The sequence below is a fragment of the Stenella coeruleoalba genome (assembly GCF_951394435.1).
Source record: "Stenella coeruleoalba genome assembly, chromosome: 21".
Lineage (NCBI taxonomy): Eukaryota > Metazoa > Chordata > Mammalia > Artiodactyla > Delphinidae > Stenella > Stenella coeruleoalba.
Window position 1 is genome coordinate 6,898,679 of NC_137167.1, and position 25,363 is coordinate 6,924,041.

Here is a 25,363-nt window from a genome sequence, read left to right on the forward strand (position 1 = left end):
AAAAGGGCAGGTCTAGCATATATAACATCTTTGCTTTATAAAGATGCACCTGATGTGAACTAAACTGTCCACTTTAGACTGTCCTCTGAGAGCAGCTCAAACAGCTGTGGAAACAATGAACAGCGTCAGTGATTCCTAGCAATAAATCTGTCAGTCAGCTGTAGAGAGAGTAAACAGTATTTACAGATTTTAGTCTTTCTTCATACAGTACGTGTAGGAAATAAAAGCTGGCTCAAGAGAATCTGATGGCCACCAGTCTCCCTCATTCACTTAGACTTGGCCTTCAAATGCAGAGAACACCCATGAGCGATGAGCAGACCCCAAAATGCCTTCTGAATCTCAGGAGTCCACTTCCAGATTAGAATATTTTCTAAAGATAAGCAATAATTTCTTAGAAAAATTTATACCCAACCCAAAACAAAAACTCAGACTTTATACCATCTCAAGTAATAAACAATAAAGTGTGGTACCTAAGAGAAAAACAAATACCGTATGCTAACACATATATATGGAATCTAAGAAAAAAAAAAAGGGTCATGAAGAACCTAGGGGTAAGATGGGAATAAAGACACAGACCTACTAGAGAATGGACTTGAGGATATGGGGAGGGGGAAGGGTAAGCTCTGACAAAGTGAGAGAGTGGCATGGACATACATACACTACCAAATGTAAAACAGATAGCTAGTGGGAAGCAGCCACATAGCACAGGGAGATCAGCTGGGTGCTTTGTGACCACCTAGAGGGGTGGGATAGGGAGGGTGGGAGGGAGACGCAAGAGGGAGGAGATATGGGAACATACGTATATGTACAACTGATTCACTTTGTTATAAAGCAGAAACTAACACACCATTGTAAAGCAATTAGACTCCAATAAAGATGTTAAAAAAAATGTGGTACCTAAATACCATCATCAAAGTATTAAAGATGCAAACCACTCCCAGCTATGAAGCAAGAATGGCAAGTGTTTCTCTGAAGCCAGTGGTAAAAAGTAACAGGGTCTTCCCTTTGCTTTTCCACTCACTTCCAGAGAGGAAGATTATCTTCCTAAGACCCCAGTGGTGAGCAAGGCTGGCAACCTGCAGGAAATGAGGCCGCTGAGGAGAGGAAAAAACTGCAGCAACAAAGAGGCAGGTGTTCTGGGGAAGGACCCCTCAGTGCCCGTCTAAGGGAGGGAGTTGAAGAGGTCATCACGCTGGAAGGCGACCAGAGAGAACGCCAGAGTCTGCCACACAAACTTCCTAACTACACATCTAAAGGGCTGAGCAACATAAATCCCAGGATGAGCTGTTTGTACTTAAAGCTGTAACTGTTGCCCTGGTAACTCTCAGATGGTCAACTATTAAGATTCTGAGTTTAGATCCTAAAAATGGCAAGTATTATTGGACCAAGTCGCTAACAAAACAAACATACACTAACCTTTCTCTAAGTGGCCTACTGTGCTTTTTTCCCATGAATTTTAAGCAGGGTCCCTCTAAAAATGAGTAATAACCTGGATCTTGGTGACAGGCAACAAAAAGTATATTTATAAAGAGCTGAGGCTCCACAGTTCCTCATCACATGTTAATATGTAGGAAGAGCTGAGGCTCCACAGTTCCTCGTCACATGTAATATGCTGCATACATGACATTTAAAAACTTACATTAAGCAGCCATAGGTGGTTCATTTTTACTGTAAAGGCTGATCAAGGAAGATACCCTGGGTTTGGTAGATTTCTTTGAGGACCAGCAGTACTGTATCTTCAGACTCCCTGTAGAGAAAAAATTATGTTGTAAAAAGAAGAAACTAACATTCGTACTAGATGCTTTACATGTATCATCTCAATCTACACAACCACCTTACGAGTTCATTTTTTACTGTTTAAAAAAAATCTGACTCAGAGGTGATGTAACTGGCAGTGGTTTGTAAGGTAACCTTATAACAAATAAGTCTAGCATTATGTCCTATAATATAAAAAAGCCAGTAGTAAATGACCAAGCCCTCCCTTTCCACAGAACTCATTCTTGGAACAACATGGAAGAGTCGTCCAATTCATCACCTTAATTTTTTAAATGTTATTCACCTTTTTCAAAAAGCCAATACAATCATATGAATAAAAATCAAAGATATAAAAGGATATAATAATGAAGTCTCCTTCTCACTGTTTCTTAACCACTAGTCCCCAACTTCTGACAACTGACGTTATCAATTTCTCATGCATCTTCCAGATATTATTCAGTGTGTGTACAAGCAATTACTTATATCCAGTTTGTAAAGAAATTTGATTATAAAAATACAGCATCCGTGGATTGCCATAAGGGTATATGGCTCAAACACTTTTCTAGATCTAAGGTTTGACATTTTTAAAGTCATGGATCTATTTGAGAATCTAATGAAACCTATGGATTACTCCCCAGAAAAGATACCATATACATATATACCCGAAATTATAAATAGAATTTCACTGGACTCATAGACTTTTTTCTATTCCCCACAAGTTCCATACACAGACAGCAGGTTAAGAAACTCCTTCCTCCTATACCAGTGAGGAGAGATTAGCTAAACCAGATATTAAAATGGTGTGATCCTGGTGCATAAATAAATGGATCAATAGAAAAGAACAGGAAGTCCAGAAATAGCCTTAAATACTCATAGAAATTTAATACAATAAAGTTAGAACCTCAAATCTATTAACAGTGTTGCAACAACTGGATAGCTATCCTGAAAATGATTTGGATCAATCCTCACCTTATTATTAGGATAAATTTGAACAGAATCAAAGATTTATATGTAAAAATGAAACCCTAAAATATCAGAATAAACTGTGGTAAGGAATTCTTTGGAGAGCAAGGAAAATCTAAGTATGACACAAATTCCAGAAGCCAAAAAAGGAAAAAATAAATTTGACTACGTAAAAATCAAAATTTCTACTTAGCAAAAAGTAATGTACACAATGTCAAAGACAAACTGGGGAAAAGGTATTTGCAACTCGTATCACAGATTTATCAATTAAAAAAAGACCAAAATTTCAATATAAAAGAGAATAAAGGGTACAGATAACTCCCCAAAAAGAAAATTAAAATGGTCCTTAAATATATGTCAAGATGCTCAACCTTACTCATAATAGGAGGAGGGCAATACGAATTATAGAGTGCATGATACGTACGCTGAAAACCACGAAACACTTCTGAGAGAAACTAAAGACCAAAATACACTGAGAGACAACTGTGTTCGTGGGTCAGAAGACTCAGCATTATTAAGATGTCAATTCTTCCCCCAAATTGATCTATAGATAAAATGCAATCACAATCAAAATTCCTAAAAAGCCTTTTGGCTGAAATTAACAAGTTCATTCTACACTGTATAAGGAAATGCAGAGGACCTACAATACCTAAAATAACTACGAATAGGAAAAACAAAGATGAAGGACTCATGATACCTAATTTTAAGCCTTACTATAAAGCTACAGTAATCAGGACAGTGTTTTATTGGCATAAGGACAGACAAACAGATCAGTGGAACAAAACAGAGTCAAGGCAAGTCAACAGTTTCTCCATCTGAATAAACTTTTCAACAAATGTTGCTAGAACAGGAAAACCACATGCAAAACAATGAACCTCAATCCTTTCCTCACACCATCTTTAAAAATTAACTCAGTCAAAATGGATCACAGAGCTAAATGTAAAAGCTAAAATGACACAGCTTCTAAAACAAAGGAGAAACCTTAATGACATTGGATTTGGCAAAGATTTCTTAAATATGTCAGAAAAGCACAAACTTCAGTAAAATGGACTTCATCAAAATAAAAAACTGCGTTTCAAAACCTACTTGACAGAAAAATGAAAACCAAACCACATCCTGAGGAAAAAAAGTATATCTGAAAAGAACTTGTAACTAAAATGTAGAAAACTCTTGAAACTTAATAATGAAATAAACCAATTTTTTAAATGGGCAGAAGATTTCAACAGACAATTCACTAAAGAAGATATATGGACAGCAAGGGGGATCGATCAACGTGGCAGAGTAAGAGGACGTGGAACTCGCCCCCAAAAAATCACATCAAAAGTACATCTGTATGTGGGATGGAAACTGGCAGAAACACTCCTGTACAACCAAGGCTGTAAGAAAGATCCACATGTAATCGTTTAGGATGGGAAGGAAAGCGATCAGGTTGGGACCTGTGCCACTGGGAGGGGACTCAGAGGAAAAGGGAGAATGCACAGGCGGAGACCCACCCTGAGGAGTGAGCAGTGAGAGCCTCAGATTCAACGCCCCAGTCCTGGGGTCCTAATCAGGGGAGACGAGCCCCCTTGGCTAGCTGGAGGGCAGCAGGGCTGTGGGAGCACGTGCGTGCTGGCTTGCCCCCAGGCAGGGCGGAGAGTACAGTGGGAGGACTGCTCTAGTGGCTGCCAGGTCTCCCCGCCTGGGTGCACAGCTCAGCTCCATGACGATGCACCACTGCACAGCATCTAGGGCCGCCACGACAGGGAGAAACACAGCCAAGGGATGCACAGGCAACCCGGGCATGGGGCAGAGTCTGGGTGGGGTGTCAGCTGCCACTGTTGGTACTTACTCAAGCAGTGCATCAGAAGAAGCCCAGAACTCTGACGGCGGCCCCTACCCCACGGCTTACACCCCAGCATATGCCAAGAGTCCACACAGGCCCCAGTTGCCCTGCAGTGTGGCCCCATAACAAGACAGGGGAGGCTGGGGGCAGTGATCGACTGTGAGGGGCAAAGGGGACATGCACCCAAGGCTGCACATGGCAGACAGCTTGGACCTCTGTCTGCAGAGAGCCCACATGGGCCCCACTTTTGTCTGCCCTCCCCAGCTCTGGGGCAAGGGTTCCAGTGCAGGGAGGTTGGGAAACACACCTAAAGGGAACAGAGCCAGCCTGGGCCGGACCATCAGGGCTTTGGCTCCAGCAACTTAGGATCAGACCCTGTCCCCAACTGCATGGTGACAGCCACTGAGCAGAGGGGAAGTCCCACCTCACATCCAGCTCCACCCCCTACTAAGGTGATAGCTGAGGAAAGACGACTCTGTCCGTGTCATCAAATCCTGCTCTCCCATCAACGGCACTGGGCACACACAGCCTGTATAAGGATGCTCCCACATAAGAATACCCCTTTCAGACTGCAATAGGTAACTGTTTCACCTAAATTCATAGCGACAGAAAAAGTTAAGCAAAATGAAAAGGCAGACAAACTGCTCTCAATTGAAACAGCAAAAGAAAACCCATGAAAAAAGAATGAAACAGAAATAAACAATTTACCAGATAAAGAATTCAGAACAGTTAATTAAAAAATGTTAACTGAATTAGGGACAAGAATAAATGAACATAGTGAGAATTTTAACAAGGAACTAGAATATATAAAAAAGACCCAATCAGAAATGAAGAATTCAATAGCTGCAATAAAAAAAACACACTAAAAGGACTGAATAGCAGACTGAGTGATACAGAAGAACACATAAGTGATCTGAAACATAGAATAATGGAAATCACCCAATCAGAACAGCAAAAAGAAAAGAGAGATTTTAAAAAATGAAAACGGTATAAGAGATCTCTGGGCTAACATTAAATGTACCAACATTCACATTATAGGGGGTCTCAGAAGGAGAAGAGAGAGAGCAGAGCATTGAAAATGTATCTGAGGAAATTGTGGCTGAAAACTTCCCAAATCTGAAGGAAACAAATACCCAGGAACAGGAAGCACAGAGGGTCCCAAACAAGATGAACCCAAGCACACTCACACCAAGACATAACAATTAAAATGGCAAAAGGTAAAGAGAGGCTTCTGAAGGCAGCAAGAAAAAAAGAGTCATATACAAGGGGATCCCCATAAGGCTATCAGCTGATCTCTCTGCAGAAACCCTGCAGGCCAGAAGGGAGTGGCACGATATATTCAAAGTCCTGAAAGGGAAAAACCTGCAACCCAGGATACTCTGCCCAACAAGATTATCATTTAGAATTGAAGAAGAGATAAAGAACTGCTCAGACAAGCAAAAACTGAAACAGTTCATCAATACTAAACCTACTCTAAAAGAAATGTTAAAAAGTCTTCTCTAAGTGGAAAAGAAGTAAGAACCTATAGAAAAGGGGAAATCCCAATAGAAAAGGCAAATACATAGTAAGGACTGAGGATCAACCACTTAAATAAGCCAGTATGAAGATTAAAAGACAAAAAAACTGTAAAAGCAACTATAACTACAATAAACAGTTAAGGGATAAACGTGAAGATGTGAAATATAACATCAAAACCACAAAATGCAGGGGAGGGGAGTAAAAACACGTAGGTTGTTTAGAATATGTCTGAACTTAAATGACTGCCAGTTTAACACAAGTAGATATAGGTCAACATATAAGAACCCCACGGTAATCACAAATCAAAAAACTACAACATACACACACACACACAAAAGTAAGGAACACAAGCATACTGCTAAATAAAATCATTAAACCACAAAGGAAGAAAAAAAAGAAGAAATGAATACAGAAGAACTACAGAAACAACCGGAAAACAAGTAATAAAATGGCAATAAGTACATACCTATCAATAATTACTTTAAATGTCAATGGACTAAATGCTCCAATCAAAAGACACAGGGTGGGGTTTCCCTGGTGGCGCACTGGTTAAGAATCCGCCTGCCAATGCAGGGGACACGGGTTCGAACCCTGGTCCGGGAAGATCCTGCATGCTGCGGAGCAACTAAGCCCGTGCGCCACAACTACTGAGCCTGCACTCTAGAGCCCGCAAGCCACAACTACTGAGCCCACGTGCCACAACTACTGAAGCTTGCGTGCCTAGAGCCCACGCTTCTCAACAAAAGAAGCCAAAGCAATGAGAAGCCTATGCACAGCAACGAAGACCCAACGCAGCCAAAAATAAATAAATACATTTTAAAAAAGACACAGGGTGGGTGACTGGATGAAAAACAAGACCCATCTATATGCTGCCTCCAGGAGACTCACGTCAGAGCTAAAGACACACACAGGCTGAAAATAAGGGAATGGAAAAGGTATTTCCTATAAATGGAAACGAAAAGAAAGCAGGGGCAGCAATATTCCTATCAGACAAAATAGACTTTAAAACAAAGGCTATAACAAAAGACAAAGGAGGGCATTCTATAATGATAAAGGGATCAATACAAGAACAGGATGTAACATTTGTTACCATATATGCATCCAAGACAGGGGAAGCTAAATATATAAAGCAAATAGTAACAGACATAAGAGGAGAAACTGACAATAACACAGTAATAGTAGGAGACTTTAACATTCCATTTTCATCAATGGACAGATCATCCAGACAGAAAATCAATAAGGCAACAGTGGCCTTAAATGACACAATAGACTAGTTGGACATAACAGATATCTACAGGACATTACATTCCAAAACAGCAGAATACACATTTTTTCCAAGTGCACATGAAATGTTCTCCAGGACAGATCACATGTTAGGCCACAAAACAAGTCTCAACAAATTTCAGAGGATAGAAATTATATCAAGCTTTTTTCCGACCACAATGGTATGAAACTAGAAATCAATTACAGAAAGGAAAATGGGAAAAGAACAAGCATATGGAGACTAAATGACATGCTACTAAAAAATGATGGGTCAATAAAGAAATCAAAGAGGAAATCAGAAAATACCTTGAGACAAATAAAAATGGAAACACAACTCTCCAAAATCTATGGGATGAAGCAAAAGCAGATTTAAGAGGGAAGTTTATAGTGATACAGGCCTTCCTCAAGAAATAAGAAAAATCTCAAACAAACCTACCACCTCAGGGAATTAGAAAAAGAAGAACAAAGCCCAAAGTCAACAGAAGGAAGGAAATAATAAAGATCAGAGAAGGAAATAAATAAAATAGAGATTAAAAAAAGCAATAGAAAAGATCAATGAAAATGAGAGCTGGTTTTCTGAAAAGATAAACAAAAAGGATAAACCTTTAGACAGGCTCACCAAGAAGAAAAGAAAAAGGACCCAAATAAACAAAATAAGAAATGAAAAAGGAGAAATTACAACCGATACCACAGAGATATAAAAAAATCATAAAAGGATACTATAAACAGTTATATTCCAACAAATTGGACAACCTAGAAGAAATGGACAAATTTCTAGAAACATAAAAATTGCCAAGACTGAATCAAGAAGAAACAGACCATTTAAACAGACCAAACACTAGTGAAATTAAATTTGTAATTTAAAAAAACTCTCAGGAAACAGAAGTCCAGAACTGACTTCACAGGGGAATTCTAGCAAACATACAAAGAAGAGCAAACAACTATCCTTAAACTATTCCAAAAAACTGAAGAGGAGGAAATACTCCCAAATTCATCCTACGAGGCCACCATTATCCTGATACCCAAACCAGACCAATACAATACAAAAAAAAATTACAGGCCAATATCTTTGATGAATATAGATGCACAACTCCTCAACAAAATATTAGCAAACTGAATCCAACAATATAAAAAAAGTATCATACACAATGATCAAGTGGGATTTATTCCAGGGACACAAGGATGGTTCAACATTCACAAATCAATCAATGTGATATACCACATCAACGAAAGAAAGGACAAAAATCACACGATCACCTTAATGGACACAGAAATAGCATTTAATAAAATTCAACATCCATTCTTGATAAAAACTCTCATCAAAGTTGATATAGAGGGAACATATCTCAACATAACAAAGGCCATTTATGACAAACCCACAGCTAACATCATATTCAACAATGAAAAGCTGAAAGCCTTTCCTCCAAATTCAGAAACAAGACAAAGATGCCTAATGTTGCCCCTTCTATTTAACATAGTATTGGAAGTCCTAGCCACAGCAATCAGGGAAAAAAAAAAAGAAAAAAAGAAAGGCATCCAAATTGGAAGGGAGGAAGTAAAACTGTCACTATTTGCAGATAGCATGATACTTTATATAGAAAATCCTAAAGCCTCCACCAAAAAACTGTTAGAACTAATAAATGAATTCAGTAAAGTTGCAGGATACAAGATTAATATACAGAAATCTATTGCTTTTCTATACACTAATGATGAACTATCAGAAACAGAAAGTAGAAAAAAATCCCATTTAAAATTATATCAAAAAGAATAAAATACCCTAGGAATAAACTTAACCAAGGAGGTGAAAAACCTACACTCTGAAAATTATAAAACACTGATGAAGGAAACTGAAGATGATACAAAGAAATGGAAAGATATCCTATGCTCTTGGAATGAAAGAATTAATATTGTTAAAATGGCCATACTATCCAAAGCAATCTGCAGACTTAATGCAATCCCTACCAAAATACCCATGACATTTTTCGCAGACCTAGAACAAATAATCCTAAAATCTATATGGAATCACAAAAGACCCCATATTGCCAAAACAGTCTTGAGAAAAAACGAATAAAGCTGGAGATATCACCCTCCCCGACTTCAGACCATACTACAAAGCTACAGTTATCAAAACAGATTAGTACTGGCACATAAACAGACACATAGATCAATGGAGCAGAATAAAGAGCCCAGAAATAAACCCATGCACCTATGGTTAATTAATCTATGACAAAGGAGGCAAGAATGCAAAATGGAGAAAAGACAGTTTCTTTGACAAGTGGTGCTGGGAAAACTGGACAGCTACATGTAAACGAATGAGATTAGAAAATTTCTGCACACCATTTACAAAACTAAACTCAAAATGGATGAAAGACCTAAATGTAAGACTGGAGACCATAAACCCCCTAGAAGAGAACATAGGCAGAACACTCTTTCACACAAATCACAGCAACATTTTTTTGGATCTGTCTCCTAAGGCAAAAAAATAAAAGCAAAAATAAACAAATGGAACCTAATTAAACTTAAAAGCTTTTACACAGCAAAGGAAACCATCAACAAAATGAAAGGAAAAGCTACTGGATGGGAGAAAATATTTGCAAATGATATGTGATAAGGGGTTAATATCCAAAATATATAAACAGCTCATAAAACTCAATATCAAAAAAAAAACAACAAATAACCCAATCAAAAAATGGGTAGGAGACCTGAATAGACATTTTTCCAAGAAAGACACATAAATGGATAACAGGCACATGAAAAGATGCTCAATATCACTAATCATCAGGGAAATGCAAATCAAAACCACAATGAGATGTCACCTCACACCTGTCAGAACGGCTGTCATCAAAAGGAACACAGGGCTTCCCTGGTGGCGCAGTGGTTGAGAGTCTGCCTGGTGATGCAGGGGACGCAGGTTCATGCCCCGGTCCGGGAAGATCCCGCATGCCGCGGAGCGGCTGGGCCCGTGAGCCATGGCCGCTGGGCCTGCGCGTCCGGAGCCTGTGCTCCACAACGGGAGAGGCCACAACAGTGAGAGGCCCGCGTACCGCAAAAAAAAAAAAAGGAACACAAAATAACAACACTGGCGAGGATGTAGAGAAACGGGAATGCTTGTCCATTGTTGGTGGGAATGTGAAATGGTGCAGACACTGTGGAAAACAGTATGGAGGCTCCTCAAAAAAATAAAAATAGAACCACCATATGATCCAGCAATTCCACTCCTGGGTATATATCCAGAAAAAACGAAAACACTAACTTGAAAAAATACACGCACCCCAATGTTCATAGCAGCACTATTCACAATAACTAAGATATGGAAGCAACCTAAGTGTCCAGCAACAGACAAATGAATAAAGAAAATGTGGTATATATTACAATGGAATAATACTCTGCCGTAAAAAAAGATGGAATTCTGCCATTTGCAGCAACGTGGATGGACCTAAAGAATATCATGCTTAGTGAAATAAGTCTTAATTATTTCACAGATATTTGATAGATGTAGAAAAAGGAGATAGGCCAGTGTACATTTGGGATTAGAATGATTTCCTGTTCAGACAATTACAAAACAACACACTCATGTCATTTGAAGAAATCTTAACAAACAATTAAGACCAAAAAACTCCAAAACAAAAACAAACACTTAGGGGCTTCCTTGGTGGCGCAGTGGTTAAGAATCTTCCTGCCAATGCAGAGGACACGGGTTCGAGCCCTGGTCCAAGAAGATCCCACATGCTGTGGAGCAACTAAGCCCGTGTGCCACAACTACTGAGCCTGCGCTCTAGAGCCTGTAAGCCACAACTACTGAAGCCCGCGCCTAGAGCCCATGCTCTGCAGCAAGAGAAGCCACCGCAATGAGAAGCCCGTGACAGCAACGAAGAGTAGCCCCCGCTCGCCGCAACTAAAGAAAGACCACGCGCAGCAACGAAGACCCAACACAGCCAAAAATAAAATAAATAAAAATAAAAAAATAAATAAGTTAATTAATTTTTTAAAAAGGTAGACTTAAAAAAACAACACTTACCAGTAGCATAGATGACTTTGTAAAGCAAATAAATATTCATTAAAACTTTCAATGGGCTTCTCCTGTAGCACATAGTCGATGCGCTGGCCTCCATTCAGCATTCCCACATGGATGGGGGGAGCTTCTTGTTTAACTGCTACAAGGTTCTCTTCTGTGCTAACATCTGGATACAGAAGAACCGTAATAAGAATATAAAAGCGTCCAGCCCTCCAAGGTTGTCCTTGCTTTCCCTCAGGCTCCAGCTTTACCGTAGGCTGAGCTACCCTGCTCAGAAAGTTCTCTCTCATGTTCCTCCTCCCAATCCCCTTAAAGCTTCTCCTCAAGGCACACTGATTTTATCCAATCCCTTTTTTCCTTCCTGTACCTTTAATGGCTAATTCCATTTGCCTTTGGTTTACAAACTAAATGCAAACAGGGTTAGAACTCCTTAGGCAATTGAAAACTAAAGCAAAAGAATGCAACATTAACTGTGAAATTAAGAGGAAAAGTGTCCTAGCTAGTCCCCAGCCAGGAAAATAAAACCAACCCATGAATACACAGACATTCCCCTGTAAAAGCAAGGTTCTTCACAGCGTAGGCTCTGAGCAGCACTGCCATAGTGCCCAAGTGGGGAATGTTTAAAGCCTCATTACTAGATGCTCAGCTTCTCTTGACATCTTCCCTCACAAACAATGTTTTTCCAAAATTTGTGGCTATTAGATGACAGAAAACACCAGCAGAGCTGAAGGCCCATTAGGACTCATAGTATTGGTCCTAAACAATAAAAAAGGAGAAAGTAAGAAGACCCTGGGAGAATAAGAACCAGACACCATGGAGTCCCTCTTATCTGGCCTGGTGCAGGAAATCAATATGTACAGTGTCACTGACCACTAGGCTTCTCTGAACTTGATTCAGGTTCTGCTTCAGTTTCTTCTGCAGTTTCTGAAGCTTGTAAGGCAGGGTATGGAGCTCTGGTAAAAGACTTCCAGGCCATCCGCAGCGAACCTAGCAAGTTGTTCTTAAGGTCCATGCTCATCCTGGTCAAGCCCTCTCTCAGTTCTGAAACATATGAAAAAGAACATTACATGGTTTACAGAGGTAAAAGGGTTCAACACAGCTAAACAAAGTGAATGAGGTCCAGTCGGTTTGCACTGACCAGAAGGTCTAGAATTATCAGGTTCTATATTCAAGACTTACCTAAGTGCATCCGCTTCCTGCCTTTATGATGCGGGATCAGCATTGGCTCAAATTCTACTCCTGGGACCACCATTGGTTCAATCCTATAAGCCACAGGATCAAACTACATAGGAAAAACAATAGCTACAAATACCTCTGCTGAAGATGAAGAAAGATAATGACAGTCTCAGGAGCTATGTATCAGGCAAGAATAATTATAAGCTCATTTTTTAAAATGTAGTTGTTCCGCCCCATCACTTCCAGATTCATACTATTATAAATTATCTCATTACTACAGAATAATATAGAAAAAAGTAAATCAACACAATAGAATATCGTACGCGCTTTACCAATAAGCCCTAATAGTCAGGTAAAACCACAAGAGCTGTCCAATGCTTACGGGGTGATAAATATTGAAGAAACCTTTGCATGTTGGGAATTTGTAGTTGGGGTCAATTCTTTTTAGGCCTCGGACAGTAAGGAACATTCCAATGGGAGATCCAAAGGCAAAGAATATTTCTGGTTTATAGATGAGCCGGGGGTATTTTACAGGCACCTGGAAGGAGGAAATAAAAGCATCTCTCATTAACAACAAAAGTTACATCTGTTCCTACCATACCAACGGCAAACAATAAAATGACCAAAGAGAATTAGTATTGTTACCTGCCCAATGCCAACATCCAGATGTTCACCATTTCCAGTACCATTAGTACTACTGCAGAACTCCGATTCTTTGGGGATGTTAGACATATTCGCCCCTGCAGGTGATTGCGGGGTTGGTCTATTAATACCCTAAAGAATAAAAAATAGTTCTGTGGAACTGCTATGTAGTGAAAATACCCAAAGGATTATACAGTTTTCTACTGGTTTAAAAGGATGCTTGGGAAGGTTTTGAAATGGTAGTCAACAATTTTAAGAAGAATCTCTCAGAGAACAAGCTAAAGCTGATGAAAACAAAAGTTGCCTTAAATTATGAATTGATATCCCTACATGCTCGGAAATAACGAAAGCTGTACAAAGCCATTTGGGTAGCAGTTGAAACTTTAGGCAACCATCATGAGAGAAAACGATAACAGAGCACTGTGGAATGAATGTTGGGGATTGCTGAGGAGTTCAATGAAGTGCTATGCCTTTCTCACCAAAGCAAGTAGTATGTCTCTATCAGCCTTAAATCAGAACTGAGCAACCTGCTAAAAGGTTGAAAAATAATTAATTAGACTATGGAAAGGAATCAGTGGCCAAAAATGCTCAGTGCATAAGCACTGTTACAACGGGGTTATACCTTGAATACATTATACTAAGTGAAAGGAACCAGTCACAAAAGGCCACATATTGTATGACTCCATTTATATGAAATATCCAGAATAAGAAAATACATGAAGACAGAAAACAGATCAGTGGTTCACAGGAGGGAGGAATAGGGAGTGCCTGCTAATGAATATGATGTTTCTTTCTGCGGTGATGGAAATGTTCTGGAATTAGATAGTGGTAATGGCTATACAACTCTGCAAATATACTAAAACCCACTGAATTGTATATTTTAAAAGGGTGAATTTTATGGTATGTGTTGTGAATTATATTTCAATAAAGCAGTTACAAAACAAACAAAAAAAAAGGAAAAAATTGAATGGTGGAAGTCCAGGGGAAATAAAACTTCTGAAGCTAATAACACTTTTAAAGATATCAATAAAGTAAATGTGTTTAATTTCTGAAAAGAGAGCCAAAGGTCAATTTTAAAAATTGCTTAGCTCCCTATACTAAACACCTCACAAAGCACAAGGATACAAGGAAGTCAAAAAACTGTTTAATCCTACAAACTATATTAAGCACATACCATTGAATTTTTTCTGGTCCTTAAGTAGTTTAGTATCTTCTTTCTTGGTCCTAAGGGAATTCCCATTTCCTGAAGATCTTTGTCTGTACATAAAGCCTAAGCATAAAAAATCAAATATCTTTCTTATTTCTCGGCAAATTAAAATCAATTAAATGTCCTAAAAATAAGTAAGTAAACGCCCTGTTCTCTGAGAGGAATAAGGCCTAAACACTCTGTTGTTCTTTGCTTTGCATGACTAGGACTCCCTAGTGGTAACAAAAACAAATAAACAAGCAAATATCCACAGTAGAGCTCTACAAGGTATAACAGAAAATAAGAGTTGGAAAAGTTAGTGGTCATTTATTCCTGCTCTCATGTTTTCAGAGCTCTGCTGTGTTTTAGTCTTTGCTCCATTGCTGTTAACATGGCTCCTCGGAACTCTGAACCTCCACAAAGCAAAGATCACTTTATATGATAAAAAGCACACAAATAAGGCTAAAGAGCATTACTAATGATAACGAAGTATTTATGACTAAAATGTTTCTAAAGGGCAGGCTCTTAGCAAGCAGTACGATGAAAAGAAGCAATAAAAATACTGAAAATGGGGAACTTCCCTGGTGGCACAGTGGTTAAGAATCCGCCTGCCAATGCAGGGGACAAGGGTTCGATCCCTGGCCCGGGAAGATCCCACATGCCACGGAACAACTAAGCCCATGCACCACAACTACTGAGCCTGCGCTCTAGAGCCCGCGAGCCACAACTACTGAAGCCCACGCGCCTAGAGTCCATAATCCGCAACAAGAGAAGCCACCGCAGTGAGAAGCCTGTGCACCGCAGCGAAGAGTAGCCCCACTCTCTGCAACTAAAGAAAGCCCACGCGCAGCAACGAAGACCCAACGCAGCCAAAAATAAATAAATAAAATAAATTTATTAAAAAAAATACTGAAAATGGTATAGTGCAAAGTTTTAAAAGATTATTTTTACCAGAGCTTCCTTATCTACTTTCTCCTTCTCAAAGACACTAAAGAATTCAGAGAGTTGAAGTTTCTTCAAATCTTCCTCCAGTGTCGGTGTGTCTCCTTGATCCATGAAAATACTTGGCAAATCCTAAAAATTAAATTGTAAAGCTCGTATTCTCTAAATTCATTCAGATTTTTATTAATATTACTTTGCAATAAAGGAAAGTACTATGTTAGATATCCACAGAGACCTACCTTAACTTTGAATAAATTGTAATTTATACGAAATATAAATTAAGATGTGATTGATCTTTAAGTTTTTGCAGTCAGTTGAAACCTAGTATGTTTTTAAATAAATGAATGAGTGAATAAATGAGTATCAAAGTATTCTTCATCATCATCATTAATAAAGCCTTCCCTGAGCTCTTATTAATGTTTAAGGATGGCTTTCAAACAGAATTTCTATAAACTATATCAATTTGCATCCAATTCACTCTTCATTTCCTCATATGCAAATTCCATTTCAACTCAGTGATTCTATAACTCTAATAACAGATCAGTAGTGCATATTTATAATGAAAAAATAAGATACCTATAATTATTTTAGAATGTGGCAAATATTTGTAGAAGCATACTACTATCTTGCTTCTATCATCCAAGAATGACAGAGATAATTACAAGTCTGTTAAAATTAAAATAAACGTAAATATTATGGTATGAGACAAAGCAAAAAACAAAAAGCCTAAAATCTAAAAACTCTTACTAAGAAAGCATACAAAAGAACCTATCTGAACATCTAAATTACCTTTTTACTGTCAACATCCCCCAAAGAATCTTTCTGATTTGTTAGGATATCGAACAATATAAGTGAACCTACAAGTAAAACAGAAGAAAGAAGGGACAATTTCGAAGCATTAGCACTAAATAGCTGTCTTTCATACAAAAAAAGTATTAAGCCAATTACCCATGAAGCAAAATCTATGAAGTAGGGAGTCATTCTTTCCAATCCACCACCACCCTTCCAACGCCTTCCAAATTCTTCATCACAGACCAGTTCTAGACCTCTGAATCTGATACTGATAAAAGACACTGTACTTCAAACCCAGCTATCCTTAAAATATGATAGTCATCTCTGGTCACAAAGAATCCGTTACCTAAACTATGACCAGCGATGGATACGCCCCCTTTGAAATCAGGGTTCCTCTGCAGAAAAAGTACATATAATCGGTTCATTTCAGAAGCAACTGTGTCCACAATAGTCTGACAGTAGGTGGGGCTGTTGTAGAAGAAGACATCCAGAATTGTATCATTGGTGAAGTGCCTTAGGCGGTTAATGCTGGGCAGAGTTATTCGCTGCAGATCTCTGAAAAAAACAGAAGATATTTTAAGCAGAAAACCTAAATACATTCCACAGCCTCCTCTAAGTTATTACCCAAATTACACTTAGAAATTAAGATACAAGGGATAACTATCAATTTACAGGAAACAGAGGACAGACAGACATTTGTAATGAAGCCAAAGGGATGTGACCAGCAAAATTCAGTGTGAGAAACGCTGCAAGACAAAAAACCCAGCCTCCTCAAGACATAAATTACAAGAAAATAAGAGATAGAAAGGTAATCAAGAGATTAAAAGAGACTTAAAAGACATCAACTAATTGCAATTTATGATCCCAGTTTAAACTATGTGTGTATGTGCATGTATATGTATGTATGTGTATATATAAATCATGACATTTATTAGACAATTACAAATTTGAATACTGATTGTATATTTGCTGATATTAAGAATTTTTTTAGATGTGATAATGGTGTTATATATATTTTTTTAATCCTTAAAAGGATATACAAACTGAAACATTTAACAGATGAAATGATATGATGTCTAAGATTTTATCCAAAAGTAACAGAGTGGAGGGATGGGCAGTACACGGAAGATATGGATGGGGCAGAACTGGCCACATGTTGAGGCTTGTTGGGCTGGGTAATCATAATCAATCCATGAAGATTCATTATATATGCTACTTTTGTGTACAAAATTCTCTATAATAAAGTTTTTTAAAAGATAAAGAGGCTTTTCCTAGAATTCTCAGCATTAAGGTTTTTTGATCACAAATCAAATGATAAATGAATCAGCTCTCTCTCTCTATGCCGAATTTCTAAAAGCTGAAAGAAGGTGAGACTGCCAGATGCCGAGGACAAACAGAACTCATATCTCGCAAAGGAAAACCATGTTGACGTAGTATAAATCAGCTTCCACATAAAGCTTTCTCAAAGCTCCCAGAAAGACTCCTCAAACCTTCAACATCTTCTGTAGTTTAGAGAGAGCTATGTGCCCCTAGTAACCTCTTAGCATCAGCTCAAATATGAAAGAATGTGAACTCTGTACACCTAGTAAAAGCAACACCACAATGGAGCATTTGGCACGTGGAATATGCTCAAATCATAGGGTATTAAGAACTGAGAGACACGGAATCAGAAAAGCCATTTCCAAGACCAGCATGGAAACAATGCTACTTCCTTTATCTACCAGAGAAGCATCTCCTAGTTCTATCCTAGAACTATATCATGAACATACTTCTTTCTGGCGAGCCCACAGTGAATATCCTTAATATAAGGCAACCTTCTCTGACATTACCAAAAAGTTTACAAACAGAACTTCTGAGCTTGCAACTTAAGAAAGCCATCACTTACTTATAAGTCATTGCACCAATTATACCTCAAGTTATAAAACCCAATAATTTAATATTTGGGAATTTCCTTTTTTCCCCAAATTTGGACAAATATTATCTAAATGTGATCACAAAAGGAACAACAAAATACTTTGTGCATCTTGAGGTAGATTGGCTTTTGACATCTTAAGATGGAAATGCTTATACACTATGGGGAGAAAGCAACATTTGGCTTTATGCTAAAGAAATAATAAAGCTGTAATAGTAAACACTAACGAGCCAGTAAAACATACTGGAAGAAGATACACACAACTCCCCACTCCTAACCCGAGCTAGTTAAACAAAGGGACTGGTCCGCACTTAATAATGTACCTCTAAGAAAAAGACACAGAAGTACAAAAAGTTTTCTGTTGAACAAAATTTTATATATACGACCAGCTATAGCAGAAATGTTCCTAAGCATATCAATGATCAGAAAACATTACAGTCACAGTTAGCAACTCAAAGGTGTAAAGTGCTACTCACACATCCACACCAGTGGAATGCAAAGGACTGTGCCAGTTGACTGGGAGAAATTCTACCCTCCCAATCTGCTGATTTTCTTGGGCTTTCTTAAAATGCGTCTGTAGCAGGTTCAAAGAAACACTGCGAAAATCATTAACTAGAAAAGAAAATTAACAATGCATTAACGGTGAAGCGATCAATTTGTAGAGTGAAAATGCAACAGATCTTATAATTAATTATACTACATCCATCTATATCTGCTTATAGCACCTATTGACTCGAGTCAAAAGTAGAGTGAGTAGTCAAGAAAAAATTAACAGTGCATGTAGGAAAAGACATTCCTTTAATATAAAACTGCTATTACTATACAAAACATTTTTATATAAAAAAAATCACACAGTAACTTCAAAACTTCTGCCGTGTCAAGGGAACTGTTTCCATTTTTTTAAAAAAACCACTTGACTATGTCAATTGGCCTTGCAGTCAGGTTCCTATCCTAACTTTCTGGTTCTTATAAACAACGTTTACCCCATATTTTAAATTTTTAAAAGATACACTGCTGTTTGGAATTCATATTGCATCGATCTTAACCTTCTAGGAGGTTTATGCTTAGAAGCATTAGCCATTAGGATCAGACTCCCAAATTAGGGCAGTTAGACTATGAATACTGCCTTTCAAAGTCAAGTTATACTAATGACCTAAATATTCCAATTAGAATATCATAAGGTTTATCACAGTATGAATTACAAAAATGGTTGAAGCTTCTGTTATTCATTTAAACTATATTATCTTCATGGTCATATATTTATGGTTCCCTTTAAATTTAGAATGGTTATAAACAGGACCATCACATCATAAAACAATTGTATAAGACTTGAGGGCTTATTCACTCAAGAATTATTAGTTAAGAATATAAACCTATTAGCCTAGGGAATTTACTAGCACTTTAGGTCTAAGCTGGGAAGCTTGACTACCTTGCCACCTGTCTTCATCTCTCCAAATCTTATTATGCAGCTAAGACAACAGGCTAAAGACAACACTTCATCTCAACTCACAGGAGCACTAACAGTCCCCTTACATGATCTAATATGACATGCTTTGCGAACCTACCACACTGTACAATGCTTCGAAAGCGGAGATCACAGGCTGGTCCGATCCCGTGGACTACAAAAACCAAGTGATCTATCTGTAAAGGTTCCCCTACAAGTGAAATTACAAAGAAAAATTACTCTATATAACGAGTCATGTATTCTAAAATCAAACATTCACAATGCGTAGACAATAGAAACGGGCAAGTTAAAATATGAGCAGATATTTTAAAAGACACAGATAGTCCCATATTTAACTACTTAGTAAAAATATAGTGATGTTACTTTGTTTCTTATTTATCTTGTAATAAGTCAGTGAAAAAATTGTTCAAGTTTTTTCAACTTTTTATTTTGAAATAACTGCAATCTTATTGAAAACTTGAAAGAACAGTACAGAAACTCTCACGTACTTTTTATACAGATTCAACACTAACATTTACCACATTTGCTTTATTTCTCTATGTGTATGTGTATTCACACACATTTATTTTTCTGAACCATTTGGGAGCAGGTTGCATACATTATCAGATGGCACATATCACATCTCTTTAACCCTTTAATATTTTATTATGTATTTCCTAAGAATATGCTCTTATTTAACCACAGGGCAGTTACCAAATTCAAGTAATTTAATATTGACAGGATACTTTTACCTACTATCCTGTGTTTATCAGTTGTACCAATAAAATCTGACATGTATTTGAAGCCTGAAATTTTAAACTCATCTTTTCAAATTACAGTAAGTCTACGACTTTGTCCAAGAGACAAGCCATCTCCTCTGAAAGATGAAAGGAATTTTATAATCCAGTTAAATATATTATAAAACCAACGATAAATGACCCTAGCTAGAGAGCAATGGATAACCATCAAGGTCCCTGAAAAATAGTTTTCCCTGGTTGAAAACCTTCAGGAGTTACCAGGAATAAATTAATAATCAAGCAGGTGGAATCACACTTCTTAGAATTAGGACTAAATCAGTTCATTTGTACTTAGTGACCTCCTAACTACTACTGTCAAATTTTATCCATCCCACCATATATACTTAGCAACTTTAAAAGAGATTTTTATACCTATTAAGATTCTTAGTAGATGAAGTAATGCTAATCTTAACTTAGAATAAGCCCATTTGATTAAAGACCATTTTTAAGCCTTGACGTAATCTAAAGCCATAGAGAAAGACCACGATTTAAATCATAAACAAATAAGTATATCAGAAGATAAGGAAAAAAATGAATGATTAACATTACCACAATGAATGTCAACAGAGATGTTCTCAACCCCTCTCTTCACTGTTCGAGGTCGGCCCTGCTCAGTGGGTGTTGAACCCCATTCATCAGACCCCGCGATTGGCTGGTAATGTACCATAAGCTTAAATAAAAAAGATCAGAGCAATAAACATACTCTACATTAAAGACACTTCTATTTATACATTCTGAGGGGTAGAAACGGGTCTTTTAAAACATAACACAGTCAAATCTCAACTGGAGTTTTGATATGCAACTCCTACAGCTTGAAATGAGAATCCTGAAAATACATTAGGCTAATGTTGTACACTTTAAATATCTTACTATTTTGTCAATTATACCTCAGTAAAGCTAAAAAAAAAAAAAAAGGAAAATGAAAATTCATCAGGCTAACAGATCTTTCAACCATACCCTACACCTGGAAGAGGTGCCCACATAATGTGTCAGTGATTTTCTAAATCACAGCGACATAATTTTCCCTAAGAAAACTTCTGTGTAAGAGTTGAATGAGGAAATGATGGTAAGAGCCACAGCTTCAAGTTTCATAACTGTGAATGCAATATAAAAATGTCCAAAGCTTATCTTACGAAGAATCCCCAGAAAAAGAAACCAATTAAGTTCTTACTAATGCAATTAACCTTTAATCCCAATGTTAAAGAAGGGCATTAATTTGCTAACCTTTGGATTGTGCAATATAATAACTTCTCTGTTGGGAGACTCCAGTTTCTTCTTCCATTCATCCAGAGTTACAGCAAGCATGTAAGTTTCCTTAAAAAAAAACACATTTCATTAGATTTCTGTAATGGTTTTTCTATTAAAACTGAACTTTTTAACAAGAATACTGCTAGATAAACAATTACAATAAGAGTATCTTACTCTAATTTATCAAATTTATTTTAATTCTCTTAAAATGAGAACAGGTACTAGTATAGAACAAAGAAAAAATAATCACTTCTACTTCTATCATCTAGACTGGAGATAATCGCTGTACACATTTTGATATATTTCTTTCAGTAATGTTAATGCATGTATATTATCCATAAAATGAGGATTACATTACATATAAAGTTCTTTCTCTTGATTTGTCAAATTTATTTTAAAATTCTTTTAAAATTATGATAATAGTACAGGACAAAGGAAAAAAATCAGTCCCAATTCCATCATCAAGACTAGAAATAATCATTGTTCACATTTTGATATATTTCGTTCAATAATATTAATATCCTACTCCAATTTAAAGCAAATTTCAGAATATTTTCAGAGCAAGAAAAATAAAAGGCAAAAAAGACCAATCCTGTGGTCACAGTTTAAATATTCACAAAGATCACTAGAGAAAAAAAATTTTAATTTAAATACGTAACAGTTTCCACAGTATTTCAAAATTTGAAAATAAAACTACTTTATCCTGAAACTAACTTGCAAAAAGAAATGCTATGAACTGTGATGCAAATAGAACCAAACTCTCTCTGTAAATTCACAGAATAAGTCACAAGAGGAAGAAAAGATTATGAAATAAGAGAACACAACGAAGAAAATGAGTAAAAGGGTCACAGGAATACCTCTAACACTTGGCTGAAGCTCTCCGAGTATGGAACATACTTATTATCTTTGTCTCCCTTGTAAAACCAGGTACAGCGCCTCACTTCCGATGCTAGCTCATCCCAGTATACGGCGTACCGCATCCTCTCCCCCAAATGAACATCGTATCTGCCCCCATCAGTGGGCACAACTCTCCTATCACAGTCTTTTCCTATCAAGGAGTGGAAAGGGGAAATGAAGTACATAGTATAGCAAAATAAAGCTCCCAAAATACAACTCTGAGTTATGTTCTCAATAATGTTATAAAACACACGAATGATCTGTTTCTTCTTGGCTAAACTACTTTATAAACCATCAAAATCATTCTTGGTTTTAATGAAACATGAAAAAAATAATACCCAACGCTGTTTTGTTCTTTTTCTAAGGAGAGATAGGAGTGTCCCTTAAAAAAAAAAAAATGTATACAAGAAAGCTTTTCTGAATTTTTTGTTTAAGGGACCAAAAGATAAATTAATGACCATCATGATGATAAAGTAGCAACCGGCATCATTCTTGTTTCATAAAAGAAGAAAAAACAAGAGAAAAATGAAAGAATTCATTCTTTTGCAATGTGACACTGCCCGCACCACACTCTTCATAAACAGAAACTGAAACATAAGAAACATTATTGGTTAACTATGCAGGAATTACAATAGGTACTGTTTTCAAGATACAGACCAAATTCTTGATTATAAATTGGCTGGATAGTAATGCAGAACTTCTATATAAAAATGCTATAGGATGTTATAAAGCAGAAACTAACACACCATTGTAAAGCAATTATACTCCAATAAAGATGTTAAAAAGAAAAGATTATTAAGTAAAATTTGGAAAGTATAAAAAATGTAAAGCAAAAAAAAAATGCTATGAGACAACTAGAAAAAGATCTAAAATTTACTTCTAATAGCACTCACTATAAGGACTTTTATATTATAGTTTTAGAGAAATGACAGTAAGTCCTTGTCTATTACAAGTCATAGCTTTCACCCTACCAGAACCGTATGCCTCTTCCAGCTGCTGTGAATCCTGAGAGTTGAAAGGAATCCATGTCTCCTTAGAATCTATTATCTTACAATAAAACCAATGAGGAGAAACGGGTTCGTACAAACTGCCAACATCCATGTCTATTAGCTCAAAGGAACTACATGAGTTTGGTGACGGGGATGGATCTGACTGGGACAATTGTTCCTCGTGTGATTCCACTGATGACATTTCTTTCTCTAAAAGACAAAAGAAAACTATAAATAACATTTCCTTCTATTAACAGTGTAACTGTTCACACACAAAACTGGTCATTTTTAAGGAGTCATTTCTGAAAAAAAACTAAGGGGGCTACATAATTTAAAACAGAAATAACATAAATTAACAGCTCTTTTTAGTTTTGTTTTTGGGTTTTTTTTTTTTTTGGAGGAAGGAGGCCTTAAACAAAACGCTTCTTATAGTTAGACCAACCACTTTGCACTGATCTTCCAATCCTCTCAGAAAACTGCATGGTTTTAATTAAACAAAACTGGAATCACAAGAAACACATGGTCGAAATCTTGACTGCAAAAAAAATTTTACCCCAATTTCCAATCTAAGTCTGGTCCCAAGGCAAAAACGCGTACTCCGTCTTAATAACGCCTGGTTTTAGGCTCCAGGTCCTTGTCATTACACATTTACATGACTACTGGAATCACACTACTGAAAATAAAACTATTCACTTAAGAACCAGTCACTTTTTATCAATGCTTGAAGGGTGCTTAAGTAGAGACTATGGTACAAATTCTGAAAACGCGAACCCTCGCTTGGGGCCACTGTGCGCAGGCGCGCACCCACTCGCACCATCCAGGTCTCAGACGAAAAGTAACAACTGACCTCAAAAGCCTCCTTCCCTCAAGGAAGACCGTGACCTGTGTGTTTCCGCCCCTTTAACACTCGCAGAGACTAACACTGCAGACGTCGAAAGTAAACCCAGGCTCCTTGGAGGGGCGCGGGCAAGACCATCGCTATCTCAGCACCGAGCGCAGCGGGACCGCAAACACCCGGCCTCCCTCGGAGCGGACGCTCTCCAGCTTCCGCCACTTTATCTTTTTTCCCAGCACGAATTTACCTCCGCTACTTTGTGTGTCCCTTCTCCCCACGACCCCGGGCCTCCTGCAGCCCAGGTCTGGGACCTCAGGGTTCGCGGACACCTCTCCCCGTTCCGCGTCCAGCCCCGCAGAGAGGAGCGGAGCGTGGATGAAAACAAGGTAATTTCCCGGTGCCTTCGGGCACGGTGGATGCAAAAGGGGCCCTGGCCGCGTCCCTGTAACCGCTGTCACCCCCACCCCGCCAGGGCTGGTCCTCCCAGCCCCCCTTCCCTGCCTCGGGCGTCGCGTCCTCCTTTGCCCCTGGCATCTCCATCCCGCAGTGCCTCCCACCCGCACGCCGGTCGGAGCCCTGGGCCCGGCCGCCGCCCCCAACGCGCCCCGGCAGACTCACCTTGCAGCCCCGCAGCCTTTCAAGTTCTCCTGCCTTCGCTGAGTGGGCTACGACATATCCCCAAAGGAGGCCTTCCCCGCGAGCCCAGGAGGGGCGGAGCGGAGCAGTGCAGGGCGGAGCTTACGGCCCTGCCGGGCTCGCGCCCAACACAGGCCTCCGCCGCGCTCCCAGCGGCCGAGCAGCGGGCAAGGTTGACAAGAGCAAAGGTGAGGTGACGGGGACCGCTGCGTGGAGGAAACGGGTGGGGCGTGGAGGCCCGCAGGGGCGCTGGCGGGAAGTGTCGCGAGAGGTGGAGGGAATCGCGCGAGATGTGCGCCTCCGAGCGGGCTGGCGATCGGAGCGCTGGGCACGCGGGTGTTGCCGGCGGCGCGCCCTCCGCTCGGTACCCGCGCGCGGGGTCTGGGTGCAAGGCCTCAGGTATTTAGAAGGCAGGGATGAGGAATGAGACGTTATAGGTGGAGAGCGTTTCAAATTGCAGTGAAAGCAAGGTTCTTCAAGATGACCCAGCCTCCCCACTTAATAGATGGGAAAACAGACCTCTGACCC

General features: G+C 38.5%; 1 protein-coding gene across 3 annotated transcripts; it reads right to left on the bottom strand.

Annotated features, from left to right (window-relative positions):
- Nucleotides 1-256: 256 nt before the first annotated feature.
- Nucleotides 257-25,063, bottom strand: DDHD2 (DDHD domain containing 2; the record flags this gene model as incomplete). Of its 3 annotated transcripts, none has more annotated exons than XM_079908958.1 (17): nt 257-370; nt 1,640-1,747; nt 11,343-11,505; nt 12,210-12,380; nt 12,519-12,621; nt 12,898-13,053; nt 13,161-13,289; nt 14,332-14,427; nt 15,295-15,417; nt 16,075-16,142; nt 16,424-16,632; nt 18,466-18,601; nt 19,555-19,644; nt 20,780-20,900; nt 21,455-21,544; nt 22,336-22,526; nt 23,347-23,605. In XM_079908958.1, the coding sequence occupies 16 exons, from the start codon at nt 23,603-23,605 to the stop codon at nt 1,666-1,668; spliced, it is 2,187 nt and encodes a 728-aa protein (XP_079765084.1). In that variant the 3' UTR covers nt 257-370; nt 1,640-1,665. The 3 variants fall into 3 exon arrangements, with proteins under 3 accessions (XP_079765084.1, XP_079765083.1, XP_079765085.1); XM_079908959.1 differs by lacking the exon at nt 257-370 and adding an exon at nt 24,818-25,063 and having other exon boundaries at nt 1,045-1,747; nt 23,347-23,574; XM_079908957.1 differs by lacking the exon at nt 257-370 and having other exon boundaries at nt 1,039-1,747.
- Between the last annotated feature and the right edge of the window lie 300 nt (nt 25,064-25,363).